Here is a 15,271-nt window from a genome sequence, read left to right on the forward strand (position 1 = left end):
CTATACATTAATTTGTTTATTAAAAACCTTCATTTGAAATATTGAAAAAAAAATCATTTAATTTTTAGAATTCTAGATTTAGAATCATGTTTAATGTGATAATATTTAATTTTCATTTATTTATAAATAAGGAAATCAAGAACTTAATGCGTTTATATTCTTATCTCGTAAAATATAACGTTTAGGGAAGTCTTTAAATTGATTTTAAAATATAACTAATTAAACTTTCCATCAATTTTTTTTTATTCCAAATCTTTTTATTTTTAATAATATCAAACGTAAATTTCAATTGTTAAATCAAATTAAATTATTCCAAATAAAGTAGTAACGTTCAATTTCAATTAGTTAGATATTACACATTAAATTGAGTTAAAAAATGTACCATGGTCGAGTTAGCTACACACGCGAGAACACGATCGACAATTATTAGGGTGCATGTGCATAGAAATGTAAAGACGACAACTGTTTAAAAAAGAAATTATAAAACACAAATAAAACACACTATTATTCCATTTTCAGTACATATTTAATTTCTTTTTACTTCAAAGAAGGAAACCTACACAAACTTTTTTTTTTGTAAATGGAAGAGATAAATACACAATAATAAAGTAAATTAAGTATGCATCAAGAAACACCAAAGAAACCCACAAGGCTGTCATATGATGAAATGAAAACAAAGCACACCACAATCATGCATCTCCAACCAACAAAAAAGCCTTGTCTCAATCTTAAATATCAATGAGCACCACTCTCCTTTTCCTTTTCCTTTTCCTCCTCTGTCTTGGAGTGATAACCAGGAAGCTTCTCTTTTATCTTTTCTAATATACCTTTCTTCTCCTTGGCCTCTCCTTCATGATGAGCACCTTCACCATGCTCCAATGATGCAACAGGTGGTGGTGGAGGAGGAGTAGTAGCTGTGGCCTCCTCTGTCTTCTTGTGCCCTGGTAGCTTCTCCTTAATCTTGTCGAGGAACCCCTTCTTTTCCTCAGCATGTGCTGTTTCAACAACCTCAACTTTCTCAACAGGGACACTTGTGTCCTCATCCTTGTGATGATGATGATCACCCTCTATTTTCTCCTCGATCTTCTCTTTCAGCCCTTTCTTTTCCTTCTTCTTCTTCTTCCTTTTCTCTCCATCTTCTCCTTCCTCCTCACTTGACTGCAAACATATATATACCAATCAAAACCCACCTTGAAGTAACATTTTTTATTTTTTATTTTTTAGATCCGAAATCATTCATCAAGGGTTGACAATCCTAGAACCAAACTCAAGATCGCTGATTCAACTAGAACAATCTCGTATAAAATTAAGTTTTGTTTAAATTATAAAATAAATATTAAAAAAAAAAGACAAGTTAATATAAAGTTATTCCTTTCAGGATGAACAAGTTATATATATATAATGTTTATGCATGCAAAGAAAATAAAGGAAAAGAAGCTTACAGAGCTAGAGCTGCTGTCAGATCGGTGAAGCTTTTCTAAGAGGCTGTGCTTGTTCTCTCCTTGGTCTGAGACAGTGACTTTTTGAAACTCGGTGGCGATGACCTCCTCCTGAGGATGAGGCTTGTCTTCTTCATCCTTTTTCTTACCGAGAAAGTCAAAAACACCACGATCCTGGACCTCAACCTCAGAGCTCTCATACTTGTTCTGGGTCTCGTCTGCCATGATGTATTAGTGAAGTGAAGTGATGATCGATTAAGTTTCTTCTTCTCTCTGGAGAATTCAATTGGATTGGATGGTTTTAAGGTGCAAGACTGGGACACCATTTATACTTCACATAACGCGCACTTCCCGCGATTAAGAAATACCAAAACCCAAAAGGTGGTAACCGACGTGTGAATTAAGTTATGGGAAAAAAGAGAGTTCATTCTCTCTTTCCTCCACGCGCCTACATATGCACTCGCTATGAATTTGGCTCCAATACCAACCTCATGCATGTGTAATACTCCATATACAAGACCTTTTTAAGTAATTTACAAAAATCATCATTAAAATTGATTAATTTAATTAATGTATTAAATTTATTAATAATTTATATTATTTTCAAAAAAATATTCTTATAATTAAATGGAAACTTCGTTTATTTTCATTTTCTTCCTTTACTATTGATTACAAGTTGATATTTTGTTTTCTATTTTAAAAAACTTGTACAGATAATAATAGTGAAAATATTTTTTGTTTTCTCTATTTCCTAGGCAAATATTTGACAACAAAAACAAAATAAAAATATTAATAAAACGTTAATTTTGTAAATTAAAAATGAAAAAAAAACTAAATAGGTAGTTAAATTAATATTTTTTTACTTAATTTTTGAACGTGTGATAGTCATTTTTTGTAATTCCCCCAAGCAAGAAAATGAATTTATCTTATTAATATATAGCATTTATTTTTATTATCTACAAAAGTTATTAAAAAAATAATAATATTTTGATAAAAAAAATAATTGATATGAGAGACAATTTAACCAACATATTGTTACCTTGAGGAAAATTGGAGTAATTAATCAGATTTTTATAAAAAAAAATTAATTATTAACATAATCAATAAATATTTCACATTAATATCATAGTAATAAAAAAATCTTATAAAAAAGATATGCAAATTTCTCTTATACATTAGGGCGGAAATAGTAGAAAGAAAAATTATTGAATAATCCTAATTGACTTTTACTCATCATTTCAATTATCGAAAATAATTCGCTTTACTAATTAGGTGACAATTATTAATAACTTTCTTTCAAATATTCTTTGTCACCAAAAGAAAATATGTTTATTTTGGGAAAACGTTTTTTATTTTATTTTTAACTATGAAATTATCACGTTATTTTTTATTCATTCTTTTCAAATATATGTAGAAAATAGTAAAACCAATTTTTTTTTCTTTTTCCTATTTAAATATTCGATAACAAAAGACAATTGAAAACAAGTGTGTCAATTTGAGATCTTAATTATTTTTTTATCCAATCAATTAATGTGTATAAGTCATCTTTTCCAATTCTCGTGAGAAAAAGTAGTTTATTTTATTGATTTATATTAATATTTATTATTTATTGACTATAAAAATGAAAAATAATAAAAAATATTATTGTAAAAAATAATTAATATAATAGAAAATTTAAAAGATAAGCAAATTTCTGTTATATGTGAGGATGGAAATATTAAAAAGAGAAATTATTGAATAATTTACTTTCTTAACTTTTATTCATAATTTGAAAAAAAAGAATAGTCTAGAGAAATAACTCTAGAATTAATTAATTTTGATGAATAATAAAAAAAAAGTATGTGAGCGAGTGAAGTGATAGCTTGAGGAGGTGCGAGGATGGAAAAAAAGAAGAGAAGTGTAGAAAAGATGAGGGAGACACGGTGGTAATGGTGGATCTGTAAGGTGACCAATGGAGAGCGAGACACGTGGACAAATAACGTGGGGGAGGTGAAGTGCGGGACCCCAAAATGTCGGCTTCAAGAGGGTCGGTGTGTGTGTGTGGCAGTCAGTTGCGTCGGGAATGAGAGTTTCTGTTGGCACTTTGCCTGTGGGTTATGTGCACTCGCCAGAGAGGGACGTTGTTTTTATCCGCTACACTACATTATGTCTTGGATTTCCAAGGATGGATAGATGGTCGGTTTTTAAATCACTAAATTATACTCTATCTCCTTTGTTTTTTTAAATTATATATGACATTTTTGCTTTTTTTTATCATGTAAAAAATTCTTTAATTATTTAGTTTATATTGTATTAACCCTCTTTCTTCTCTTTATTTGTAGTTGGATGTAAAGTCTGTTATTTGTTGGATGTGAACCTAATTTATTGGTACATGTGTTAATATCTTTTCTTTTTTAGTTCATTTTATCTTGTGTGTTGGGTCATTTGATCGTTATATTTTTATTGAACGTGTGTCTAGCAATGCCTATTGATTGAATATAGTCATTTTTTCAAATTTTATTATTTTGCTCCTACATTTGTATTTTTAACTCTTTTTTAACTGATCAAAATAAAATAATTTAGAATGTCTCTCTTCTCTAAAAATCAGTCAATCAATATCATCTTTTTAAAAATTAACCAATATCACAATTAATGTCATTTAAAGTATTTTATTTATTCCAAAAAAGTAAATTCCTATTAACTTTCCTTAAACCCATCCCAATTTTCTAACTAACGTATCTCACTGACTCCAGACTCCATTCTTCACGTTTTTTCATCTCCTCATCTTATGTTCATAAAAAAAATCTATTCTTCTACTTTCCTTGAATGAAATCTATTGTCTATTGATCAAACTTTGTTTTCATGGTTCAACCTCTCTGGATTTGACATCGTTTGAATTCTGAATACCTATAAATCGCATACATCCCGGCGTCCCGCGTATGGGATTACATTCAAGATGCACATTTAGGTCTTTCTAGATTGTGACATGTTCAACGATTGACACAAGAGATTGTCTCAATCAGTCAAAATCTAAGTGTGTGAGTCTCATGAAACGAATTGTCAATCGAGTGAACTCAAAGGGATACATAATTCTATAGTCTTAAGTGTATAAACACAAAGAGGCTAAAGGATAATAAAAAGTTGATCATTCATAAATCGAAGGGTTACAAATAGTATAATGAAAATAAAGGAAAATAATTTTATAAAAAAAATATCATATAAAAGTAAACTTTGTACCAATATGGAGTGATACAATTGACAAATAATATGTGAGTTGAAGTTTGATTATCAAGTTTTAATAAATTTGTTATATGAGGAATATAATCAATAACCACGCCTTTTAAGTATGTTGTTAGGATAGAGGTGGGTATATAAATGTTCAAACCCGCAAATAGTGTATTTCACTTACAAATCAAGCAAGATAGGACCAACTAAAATGTTAGTGTATTTAAATAGGAACTTATTTGATTTGGTTCGTTTGATCCATGAGTTAAATGGATATGATTCGTGGGCTAACGAGTCAGGCTATATACCAACTTTTTTTATAAAAAAAAAAATATTATTAACTACGTAGTATTTTAGACTTTAATTTACTTAAGATTATTTTGTGTGTGATTAAGATCATTACGTATATTTTTTGTAATGGGAGATAAAAGATTATTAAGTATTTGAATAATTACTACTTATTGTTTAGTATATATTGACCTCTTTCTTATTATTTAAATATTTATAATTTCTTGATACAAAAAGTTAGAGATATTAGTTTTTTATGCTTTATTTGATGTTTGAGTTATGTAGTTGAAGTTTTCTTTTAAATTTTACTATTTCAAAACTTTATTTATAAGAGAACTACATTTACTTTACATAGAAAAGAATAACGAGAGTTCAAATCTATTCAATTACCGTGATTGAAAATGAATCCAAAAACATATTGGATGAGTTTTTCACGTCTGAAACTATCAGTTGTTGCTTTCGTATTATTTTTGCTGTTGAATGCCATAAATTGTGTTCTCAACTCATTTCCAAACATGCATGCACTAACTCTTTGAGATTACAAGTTGAATGTGATAAACTTAGTAAGTTTGATTCTTCCTTACCAACTACTGTTAATTATAATAATAACTGTAATTATTACCATTTTTTGTTGGACATAACTGAAGTTATTACTTATACGAAAAAAGAAATAATACACAAAATAAGATATAAATTTATAAAAAATTAGAAAATGATAAGTCAAACTAATTATTATAAATTTTTTCTACCAAATAAATTATATGAAAATACAAAATATTATGATTATTGATAAGAAATGTGTTGAATTATTTGACGAAATCATCATTCAATTGAATAAAAATGTCTATTTATTTTATTCATAGATAGACAGATGTATTCATTGGTGGTGTGGGCCTTAATCAGCCCACTATAGACCCAAATCACTACCCTCGTTTAATTATTAAAAAATCATGTTTTCCAATATTTGATGATATATATATTTCTAAAATAAAATTGTCTCTGGATTTCTGTACCAATGGAGCGACAAGCGAGAGCCTTGTGAAGGTGGGCGCGATGGTGATGAAACCCAATGCATCGGAATTCTCCGCCGTCGAGTACTCAACTACTATTTTCTTCATATAACCAAATTCTCATTGTTACTTTTGTTTTTGTGACGCTTTAGATACAATACAATGCTTATGAAGGATTTGAGACTGGATAGTTGATTTGAATTTTGATGTAATTTTCAGAATTTAGGTTTCCATACAAAGAGGACAGACAGTTCCCGCGTCTTTGGAGTAATATGTTTCTTACCGATGGATCCGCGTCATGCACAAGTTACAAAAACTAGCTTTTGCGTTTCTCAAATCTAGATGTGAACAAAATTTTGAGACTTGACTTAGAGATCCACATCCAAACACACACTTCACCAGGTATGTCAATAATTCCTGTAGACTTTATTTTTTACATAATTCATTTTTGTGTATTATTATTTGATGAATCATGTGTTGCATTGATTATTTCTTTATTTATTTTATGAAAAACAAATAAATAATCCAAAGAATACAAATTTAAAACTTAATTTATTATTGACTCTTACTCTATCTCATTCATATATGGTCATTCATATCTACCTAGTTAAATAAATCATTAATATTACTGTGTATCAATTGACACTAATTAATCTAACTTAACTAACATTTTGAATTTGAATTTTAAGTATAGAGTTATATTAAATTCTTAAAGTGAGAGCTTTTTTTCGATCATAATTGTTTTACTACAATCGAGCTCAAATAAAATTTTCTCTCATTAATGTTACTTGCGAACTAACAAAAAAAATTATTGATAAATTCTCGTATCAATTAATAAGTGACACATTTCTCTTAAATTATCATTTTATAATATTAATAGATAATTAAATATTCTTTTAATTATACTCTTAGCCATTATAATTTCAAGTAATTTTTTTTCTTTGCATGATGCATGTTTTTATGATATTATTTGGAATGAATATAAATATTTACTTACTATCTCATTCAGTCCATTTTAATCTAGTTTTCTTTCAATCACTCTCTTTCTTTTTTCATCATATCATTAGTCATATCTATTACCTTTTTTTCTTCATGTCTCTCTTCTATATGTTTTTTCTTTTAAACCTCTCTTTTTCATCACATCACTTGTATTGTTTTTTTTTTTTTCTTTTCTTCCTATTTGTCTCTACTATTTTTGTATCCCTCTCTTTTTTATCATATCACTTGCCACATCTAGTTTTTTTCCTTTTTCTTTTCTTAACTTTCTTTTTTATTCATCCTAGTCCAACCTATTAATTGAGGCGTGTTATTAATTTTTCCAAATATTATACCGTCATTTTAGTAAAACTAACTTTTTTCACTTTAACTATTGTTTTTTTAAAAGCTAAATTTTAGCAAAACTAACTTATTTCACTTTAACTTTTGTTTTTTTAAAAGTTAATGTTAATGGTTAATTTGTTAGTGGGAGGAATTCTAATTCATGACTTCTCTCTCCCTTCTCCTTTCAACCACTTTAACTATTTTTTTATAATATTAATTGTTGATTTTATTTTAAATTTTTATAAATTAATTTGAGTTATAGCGTTAATATCATTTTTTATGACATTTTCTATATGAATTTGCTAATGTAAAGTTTTTGAAGTACGTTAACAAGTGATAATTAAATATTATCTTAAAATATGTTCATGGTAAGAGTCAAGTACTCCAAAGTACTTACAAACCCTATCCTCATCTTTAATTTCTCTCCCTCTAAAAGGTATGAAATAAAAGAACAAAACAAAAATGCAGTTCTACAGATACTTTCAGTGTCATTTTCCAATTTAGATTTCACCTTGATAATCTACATAAGAAAAATTTTCATTAAAGGCTAACAAAAAATTACCAAGATCAAACTTAAATTCTAGCTGAAAAACACTAGAGCTAAATCTAATTTTTATTCGCAATAAAATGATATTTTTATTCTACCTTACATAAAATATTCGAACAATATTTTTACTCCATTCAATGTCATTCTATTTTGTTTCACTCCGCGACATTCCAATCTAATCCACTCCAATATTGCTTTTTGATGGGAAAAATACGTATTTTCCAATTTCAAACGTCATGACGTCAAATGATACAGATCTGAGACACTATTGGCATGCAATGTCTCTAGCAAGTTCTTTCAGAGGTTTTTGCGTATGAAAGGCTAAATCAAATTACAACCCAATATCGTATAATTTAGGCAAAATTACAAATTTGGTCCCCTAATTTATTTTCAATTTTGAATTTGGTCCCCCAGTAATTTAATTTACAAATTTGGTCTTCCTATTTTGTAAAATGTTGGTCTCCCAAGTCACAATTGGACGTTGACCATTAATAAGTGATGTTGACGATCATGTGTCACGTTCTTATTGGATGATGACTGTCACGTGTCAAGTTCTGTTTGGTCAATGAAAACAACAATTCATTTCATCTTTTATGAAGTTGACATCCAATCAGAACATGACACGTGACAGTCATCATCCAATAAGAATGTGACACGTGACAGTCAACATCACTTGTTAACGATCAACGTCCAATTGTAGCCTAGGGGACCAACGTCAAATTTGGTCCCCTAATTTATCTTCAGTTTTGGATTTGGTACCCCAGTAATTTAATTTACAAATTTGGTCCTCCTATTTTGTAAAATGTTGGTCTCCCAAGTCACAATTGAACTTTGACCGTTAATAAGTTAATAAGTGATACTGACGATCACGTGTCACGTTTTTATTAGATGATGACTGCTACGTGTCATGTTCTAATTAATCAATGAAAACAACAATTCATTTCTTTTATGGAGTTGACATCCAATCAGAACATGACACGTGACAGTCATCATCCAATAAGAACGTGACACGTGACAGTCAACATCACTTGTTAACGATCAACGTCCAATTGTGGCCTAGGGGACCAACATTGAACGGTTTTACAAAATAGGGGGACCAAATTCAAAACTAGAGATAAATTGGAGATCAAATTTGTAATTTTGCCTATATTTTATCCTCAAATTTTTTCACGCCAACAACACGGTGTCATTATCGGTGAATAGAAACTCTAGATCATTCCCTACCTCTATCAGTAAAAAAGAAAGAATAAAGTGTCTACTGCTTATAAATAAGTCAAAATACTTTACAAAACGTCCAAGTCAGAACAAGGACCAGAGGAGAAGAGAGACAGAATCTACACTAAATAATTACATAAACACGTCCTCCACTTCCAAAGGAAACAGGATGAGTGCTCAAACCAAATAGACATGACAAACATTTCCAAACTAGTCTCTGTCCATGAAAGTAGAAAGACTACAGCTTACTACTAGATAACTTTGTATGTGTTTGTCTGGCCCCTACCCAGGATTAGAAAAGCAAGATCTTAAGTACATCCATTATAGATCTAACTCATTTTATGCTTTATATACTATCACACTATTACCTACGACGGCGTTTAGTATCCACCTGCAATTCCAGGCAAAACATAGATGTTAATACATCAACCGTTCCTTTTTTCAGCAGAAACTTCACATTAAAATTGCACTCTTACGTAAATCCTTGTAATGAGCAATAGCACTTCAACCATAGATGTTAATGCATATGAAAAAGAATCCAGACATATCTACATTATTCAGGTTGTCCAAACTGACAATTCTTATGTATAATATCATGGCAGATTTTCATAAATATGTAGCACAAATAAAATGCTAGCCCTGTTTGTTAAGCATTCAAGCAATTCAAAATGAAGTTTCAAATTCTTGAATAGGCAGTATAACAATAAAGATACGAAATACTGAATGCATGACTGTCACAATCAGCTTTTGTTATTCATATTTGTAACTGTTGATAGAATCTTATCCTCAATAAGTAACTCCCCGCACATACAAATTGAACCAACTGATAATGCATCTGACGAAGAATCACAGAATGTTCAAGATATAATCATTTGACAATGGAATAGGATTTAACACACCAATAGATAATAGATGAGGATATCAACTTCTGCCTCAGCAAGTGAATTCAAATTGTATTAAATTCTTAAAAAGTGAAAATAAGCTCACATTATCAAACAACATTATTTAAAATACCTTTGTATCTGAGTGTCTAGAAGCAGAATGAGAGTTTTGCAACTTTTTTTGACCTTCAGCAGAGCAATTTTCACAAAAGAAGTGGTCAAGTCTTTTGGCTTCTTCCACAGTCATGTCTATACATGCAGGATGGAACCTGAATACATAAAATATTATGCTGAAGACTGCATTCACTCAAAGCCTGATATGCACAAAATAATAGCACATGTTGCAAAACAGGTTATTTTAAACATACAAATCCTCCTTGAAAAAGGTACCAAAGCCAACAAATCTTCTGTTTATCATGATTTATCTAACAAACTAATGGCTGAAATAGATCTTAAAAGTCCATTCTTAAAACTGGCTTTCTACTAAACCTTAACAAAATTAGTATGCCACCCATAAAAAATAAGTTAAAAGTCTCAACATTCACAAAGCATATCTTCAGTTAGTTTTATGACAAGGATATGAAAATCGCTATGAATAAAATTGATTACTAAGCTTCAAGGATTTTAATTCAGTTGTTCCATGAACTTATTACTTGATCAAGATTTTAACAATTTGGGATAGCCATGAAAGTCAAGTTCATCACACCATACAATCTATAATGCTATTCCTTAATTAGTCCATGGATGTGCTACTATTTAAATTGCCACAGGAATAATTATACAGCTGAATCCCCTCCTGGAATAAGAGAGGGATTCCATCCCAAATGTATTACTAATCCTCTAAATCTTCTCCTATATCTCAGATCTTCCTTATCCATATATTTTCCATTCAAGCCATAGTTAACAATCTTGGAAAGCAGTTACGCTATAGCAGGATTGCAATGGCTGCTATTTTAAATATTATATTACAAACTAAATAATTTATACTACACATATAAATACTGAAAACAAACAAAAAAATTAATGAAATTCATGATAAATAACAAGTTACAGTTTATACACACAATCACCATTAATTCAGATTCTAGGAGCAACAAAAACATAGTAATGAAGTCAAAAAATGAAAGATGATAGCGAAATAATAGAAAAAGAACATAACAAATTAGATTAAAAATTAGCAGAATGTGAACTAGGAAGTTTAAGTGAAGAAGAAGAAAGAATGGAACACAGGAAAAAACATAGTCCTATAAAGTGTGAAGGAACAAAAGTCAAAACATAGGTAACTTAGTTCTCTTTGAGTTACAATCCAGATGTCCATAACCCACACAAAAAGGAGTTGCACAACATTTAAATGCATGCAACAATGCATGAATACAAGTATATGCACATAAACAAGTACTGTATAAGAAAAATTGGAAAGAAGGGCAGGGGAGAAGTTAAATAACACAGCCTAGACAGAAGCAAAATATGCAAGGATGAACAAAACCAGAACAACAAATCACCAATACATAAAATAGTCAAACGCAGAGGCTGTTCTGTTATTGGAAAAATGATGCATGCATAGTTGGTGCTGACTTAAAATACTTGGTTTCTTCAAATGAAACCAGAAGAAAAGAGAAAAAACATGAATAAAAAACTGATATTTCCATCAGGATGATGCAAGATATCTACAGAACTGAACATACCAGAGTCCAGAAACATAAAACAAAACAACAGGGCAGACACGGAATAAATTAAAGATTAATATCACCTTACATATTCAACTTACCAGTCAGTGCAGCCCTCACATTGGACCATTAGGTCATCAGGGTTGTAAGGCATCTCACATTTACAATACCTGCAATGAAAATTTTAAACAACTTACATCACACAAGTCAGAATCTAGATAAGATCCCACAGCTTCTCGATTCTAACAAAAAGCTACTACTTACCATTTTCCAACTGAACAAACAAATAAAAATCCTAATAACATATTAGGCACTACATATTTTAGAACAATCACAGTAACCTGAGCCATTAACCAAAACACACTCGAAATTAATTGCTAATCATATATGGCTGCTGAATAAAATAAAGACACAAATTCCATTCCAAAACGAAATTCTACCAAAAACAAAAACAATTTATATTTCGAATTTAGCGCAGCAGAGATTATAAGAGAATCTACCAAAAACAAGAACAATATATATTTCAAATTTAGCGCAGCAAAGACTATAACAGAAAAAAAAAATATCTATATCTCGGAGTAGTGATGGACTCACACAGCAACTCTATCAGGATTGAAGGCGCCGGTGGAGGAATTGTACTCAAAACGACAGAAGAAATCGTCGTTTCCGACAGCATCGAGCTTCGTGTAGCTCTTGAAGCTGTGGACCGTACACTTGGCTTCGATTGTGTCGGCGCTCTGAACATCGAAGTGATCGGAGAGGAAAACCTCCTTGGAGCCATGAAACTGGCGGCGGCCGCCGATTGACTCCTCCGGCCGGTAGTACCACCGGACGTGAATCTTCACGTTGGAGCCGCGCGCGTCGGCTTCGATCCGCTCGATCCTCGCCACGTACGACGGTTTCGACAGATCGGAGGGCCGCATGAGCACGCAATCGCCAGCTGAGAGACAAGAACGAAACGCGCGTTTCGATTTAGGACAATCAAACAGAGAGAGCACAAAACAGAATTCATCTCTTTTTTTTTAATTTTTGGCCGAGAAAGCGAGTGAATGCGTTTACCTCTAATGGTTTTGCTTATGTGTTTGACTGAGTATGACTCTAGGGTTCGTCTTGGAGCCTTCGGTTTGGCCATGGAATGGAAGCACACGCTATGGAGAAGATTGAGGATGAAAAAAAAAATACAGATTTTTTTATTTTTTTTATATGACAATTGTGTATTACACTTTTTGTTTCAGTGCTTCGCTGAACAGGGTGAAATGGTGGGCCGACGTTGTTATCAACGTTCATTGACCTGCAGGTACACCGTACACAGAATGGACCAGAAACTTTTAGTACAGTATTTTGTACTTTTTTGGTCTTTATTATAAGAAAAAAAATAATTTCATACCTAAGAAACAAATTTTTTAAGAAAATTAAAAAAATTATTTATTTTCTTAAAAAATAGTAAGTTTATTAAATTATGGTAATCTCAAAACAAAAATAATGTTTTTAATTATCCTTTATTAAAAAATTTTATCAAGCATAATTTAGTCTTTAATTCTATTAAATAAAGAGTATCTTAAAAATAATTTTAACAAGATAAAATTAGTTAATTTTTATTTATATTTAAGAAAAAAATTAATTTTTATTGTTTATACTTGGGATCAAAGAAAATAATTTTGTATTACTCTGGTCTCAAATATAAATAAAAATAATTAATTACATACTTATTAAAAAAATAAATTAAATTTATTAAATTATGTTAATTTTAAATAACAAAGAAACTATTTTTTTATTGAAATTTAATATTAAATATAAAATTCTTGTTAAATAAAAAATATTAAGAAGACTGTCTCACTAAAAATGATAAAATTAATGGAATATGTTTATATTTATAGTTGAGACTGGAGTAATAATTTGTAATATTTTTTCTCTTTCTTACAACAAAGTTAGGGATGGAATGGCACAATATGGTAATGATTTGTAAGTAGAAGGAATGGGATGGACCTAACAAAAATGGAATGGGATGTAGGACATTCCATGTGGCATTCGGTTATAATGTATCGCGTAATACTCTTGAGTGTGCTTTACACATCACGGAACGGAAGCGTGGATCGTTCCGGTAAATTGAGGCTATTCCGCTTTGGGCACAAGATGCGATCTGTTCTGCTTTTTTCATTCCAAGTGCCAACTTTTTTTGCCTTCTTTGAAGGGGGTTTATTGAAGGAGAATTGTCAACCTGCATCTCATTTTTTGATAATTAGGTAGAAGGAAGAAAAAGACTGAGATTAAAAAAAAATAAAAAAATAGAGAGAAACTAATAGAAGGGATAAATAAAAGAAAAGCAAGAGAAGAAACGAAAGGAGTTTTAAAAACTAGCAGTGATTTATATAGGATAAATATTTATTTTATTTTATTAAATTTTATATAAACTATATTATAATTAAATACTTTTAAATTATAAATTATATTTTCTATTTATAATAAATAATTTAAAGTGTTATATGAATTTATTTTAATTATTACTTTTTTTTAAAAAGCCTTTAATTTTAATTTAAAAAATAAAAAAGAATAATACATGAAATGTTCCTTTAAAGAAAATAAGAGAGAATTCAATGGATATAACTGAGTTAAACACACACTAAGTTTAGTGAGAAAAACTTAAGTTTGATCCCCGCATAATGCATTCTTGGAGAGTAATAATAAACTTTTAGAATGACTAAACTTTGGACCGGAGATTAATTTCATAGTTGATGTAAAGGATTAAAACTTGTGATATTATGTAATTTTTTGCCTTATTTTGTAGCTTTGGTTATCATCATTTTCATTATTACTGTCATCGAGTCATTATCACTTTTATCTTGATTTTCATCTTATCATAATTGCTCTGACTATTTATCGATTATCATAAACCACCGACATCACTATTAATATTGTCTTTATTCCTACCACCGTCATCTCATTACATTGTCATCATCATTATTGTTATGACCCCAACTTTAGGAAAGACAAACATAAGCATAATTAATAGCTATATATGTCTTGTTAGAGAAAATTTGTCTTGTTATCCACCATATACCCACTTAAAAATTGTTGGTGAAATTTTTTTATATCCACATGTATCCATGGATATTTCTTAATAATTTTTTTCTTAGATTTGTAGTAACACATGGTGATGAGAAACGTGGCTTAAGGCACATTATTGTAAGGGACTGGAGTGTCCTTTCATATGCTAAAGGGAAGAGGAAAGCAAGCTTCTTCTCAACGTACGTTCAATCGGTTCATTTGCCATTATAACTTGTCTTGTTTGAGCATCATTTTGGCAAAAGAAAGAAAGACAATAAGCTTAACAAATTCTGGTACTATGATACCCGTCTTTCCCCCATTAATAATTGGATAGTAAAAATACTTGTACTGGTAACTTGTGATGACTTGTTAAAGATAGATATTTGATATTATGATATTTTATCTACGAATATTTGTGAGTGTAATTTTTTTTTGCCTAACATAATTTTTTTCCTATGATTACCTCTAATTAATCAAGGATGTTAAAACAAAATATTTTAGTAATAATATTTGTAAATATCACAAATTTGTTAGGTTTTATGGAAGTTATTATAAAGGTTTTTATTTTTAACGTGTAGTTCAATTTCTATGCAAGATTTTTACACTATTATTAATCAATAAAAAATTATAATAGGTATGATTTTCAAGTAATTTT

The 15,271-nt window shown here is 29.9% G+C and overlaps 2 protein-coding genes across 2 annotated transcripts; both read right to left on the reverse strand.

The window, feature by feature from the left end:
• Positions 1–478: 478 nt before the first annotated feature.
• Positions 479–1,769, reverse strand: LOC114408440 (dehydrin ERD14-like). The gene is made up of 2 exons (XM_028371485.1): positions 1,443–1,769; positions 479–1,158 (listed from the first exon to the last, which is right to left on the reverse strand). The coding sequence occupies exons 1-2, from the start codon at positions 1,662–1,664 to the stop codon at positions 736–738; spliced, it is 645 nt and encodes a 214-aa protein (XP_028227286.1). The 5' UTR covers positions 1,665–1,769; the 3' UTR covers positions 479–735.
• Positions 1,770–9,041: 7,272 nt separating this feature from the next.
• On the reverse strand, positions 9,042–12,759 carry LOC114408441 (chromatin remodeling protein SHL-like). Its single transcript, XM_028371486.1, has 5 exons — positions 12,631–12,759; positions 12,166–12,511; positions 11,673–11,741; positions 10,038–10,173; positions 9,042–9,414 (listed from the first exon to the last, which is right to left on the reverse strand). The coding sequence occupies exons 1-5, from the start codon at positions 12,701–12,703 to the stop codon at positions 9,388–9,390; spliced, it is 651 nt and encodes a 216-aa protein (XP_028227287.1). The 5' UTR covers positions 12,704–12,759; the 3' UTR covers positions 9,042–9,387.
• Positions 12,760–15,271: the final 2,512 nt, after the last annotated feature.

The sequence above is a fragment of the Glycine soja genome, chromosome 4 (genome assembly GCF_004193775.1).
Source record: "Glycine soja cultivar W05 chromosome 4, ASM419377v2, whole genome shotgun sequence".
Lineage (NCBI taxonomy): Eukaryota > Viridiplantae > Streptophyta > Magnoliopsida > Fabales > Fabaceae > Glycine > Glycine soja.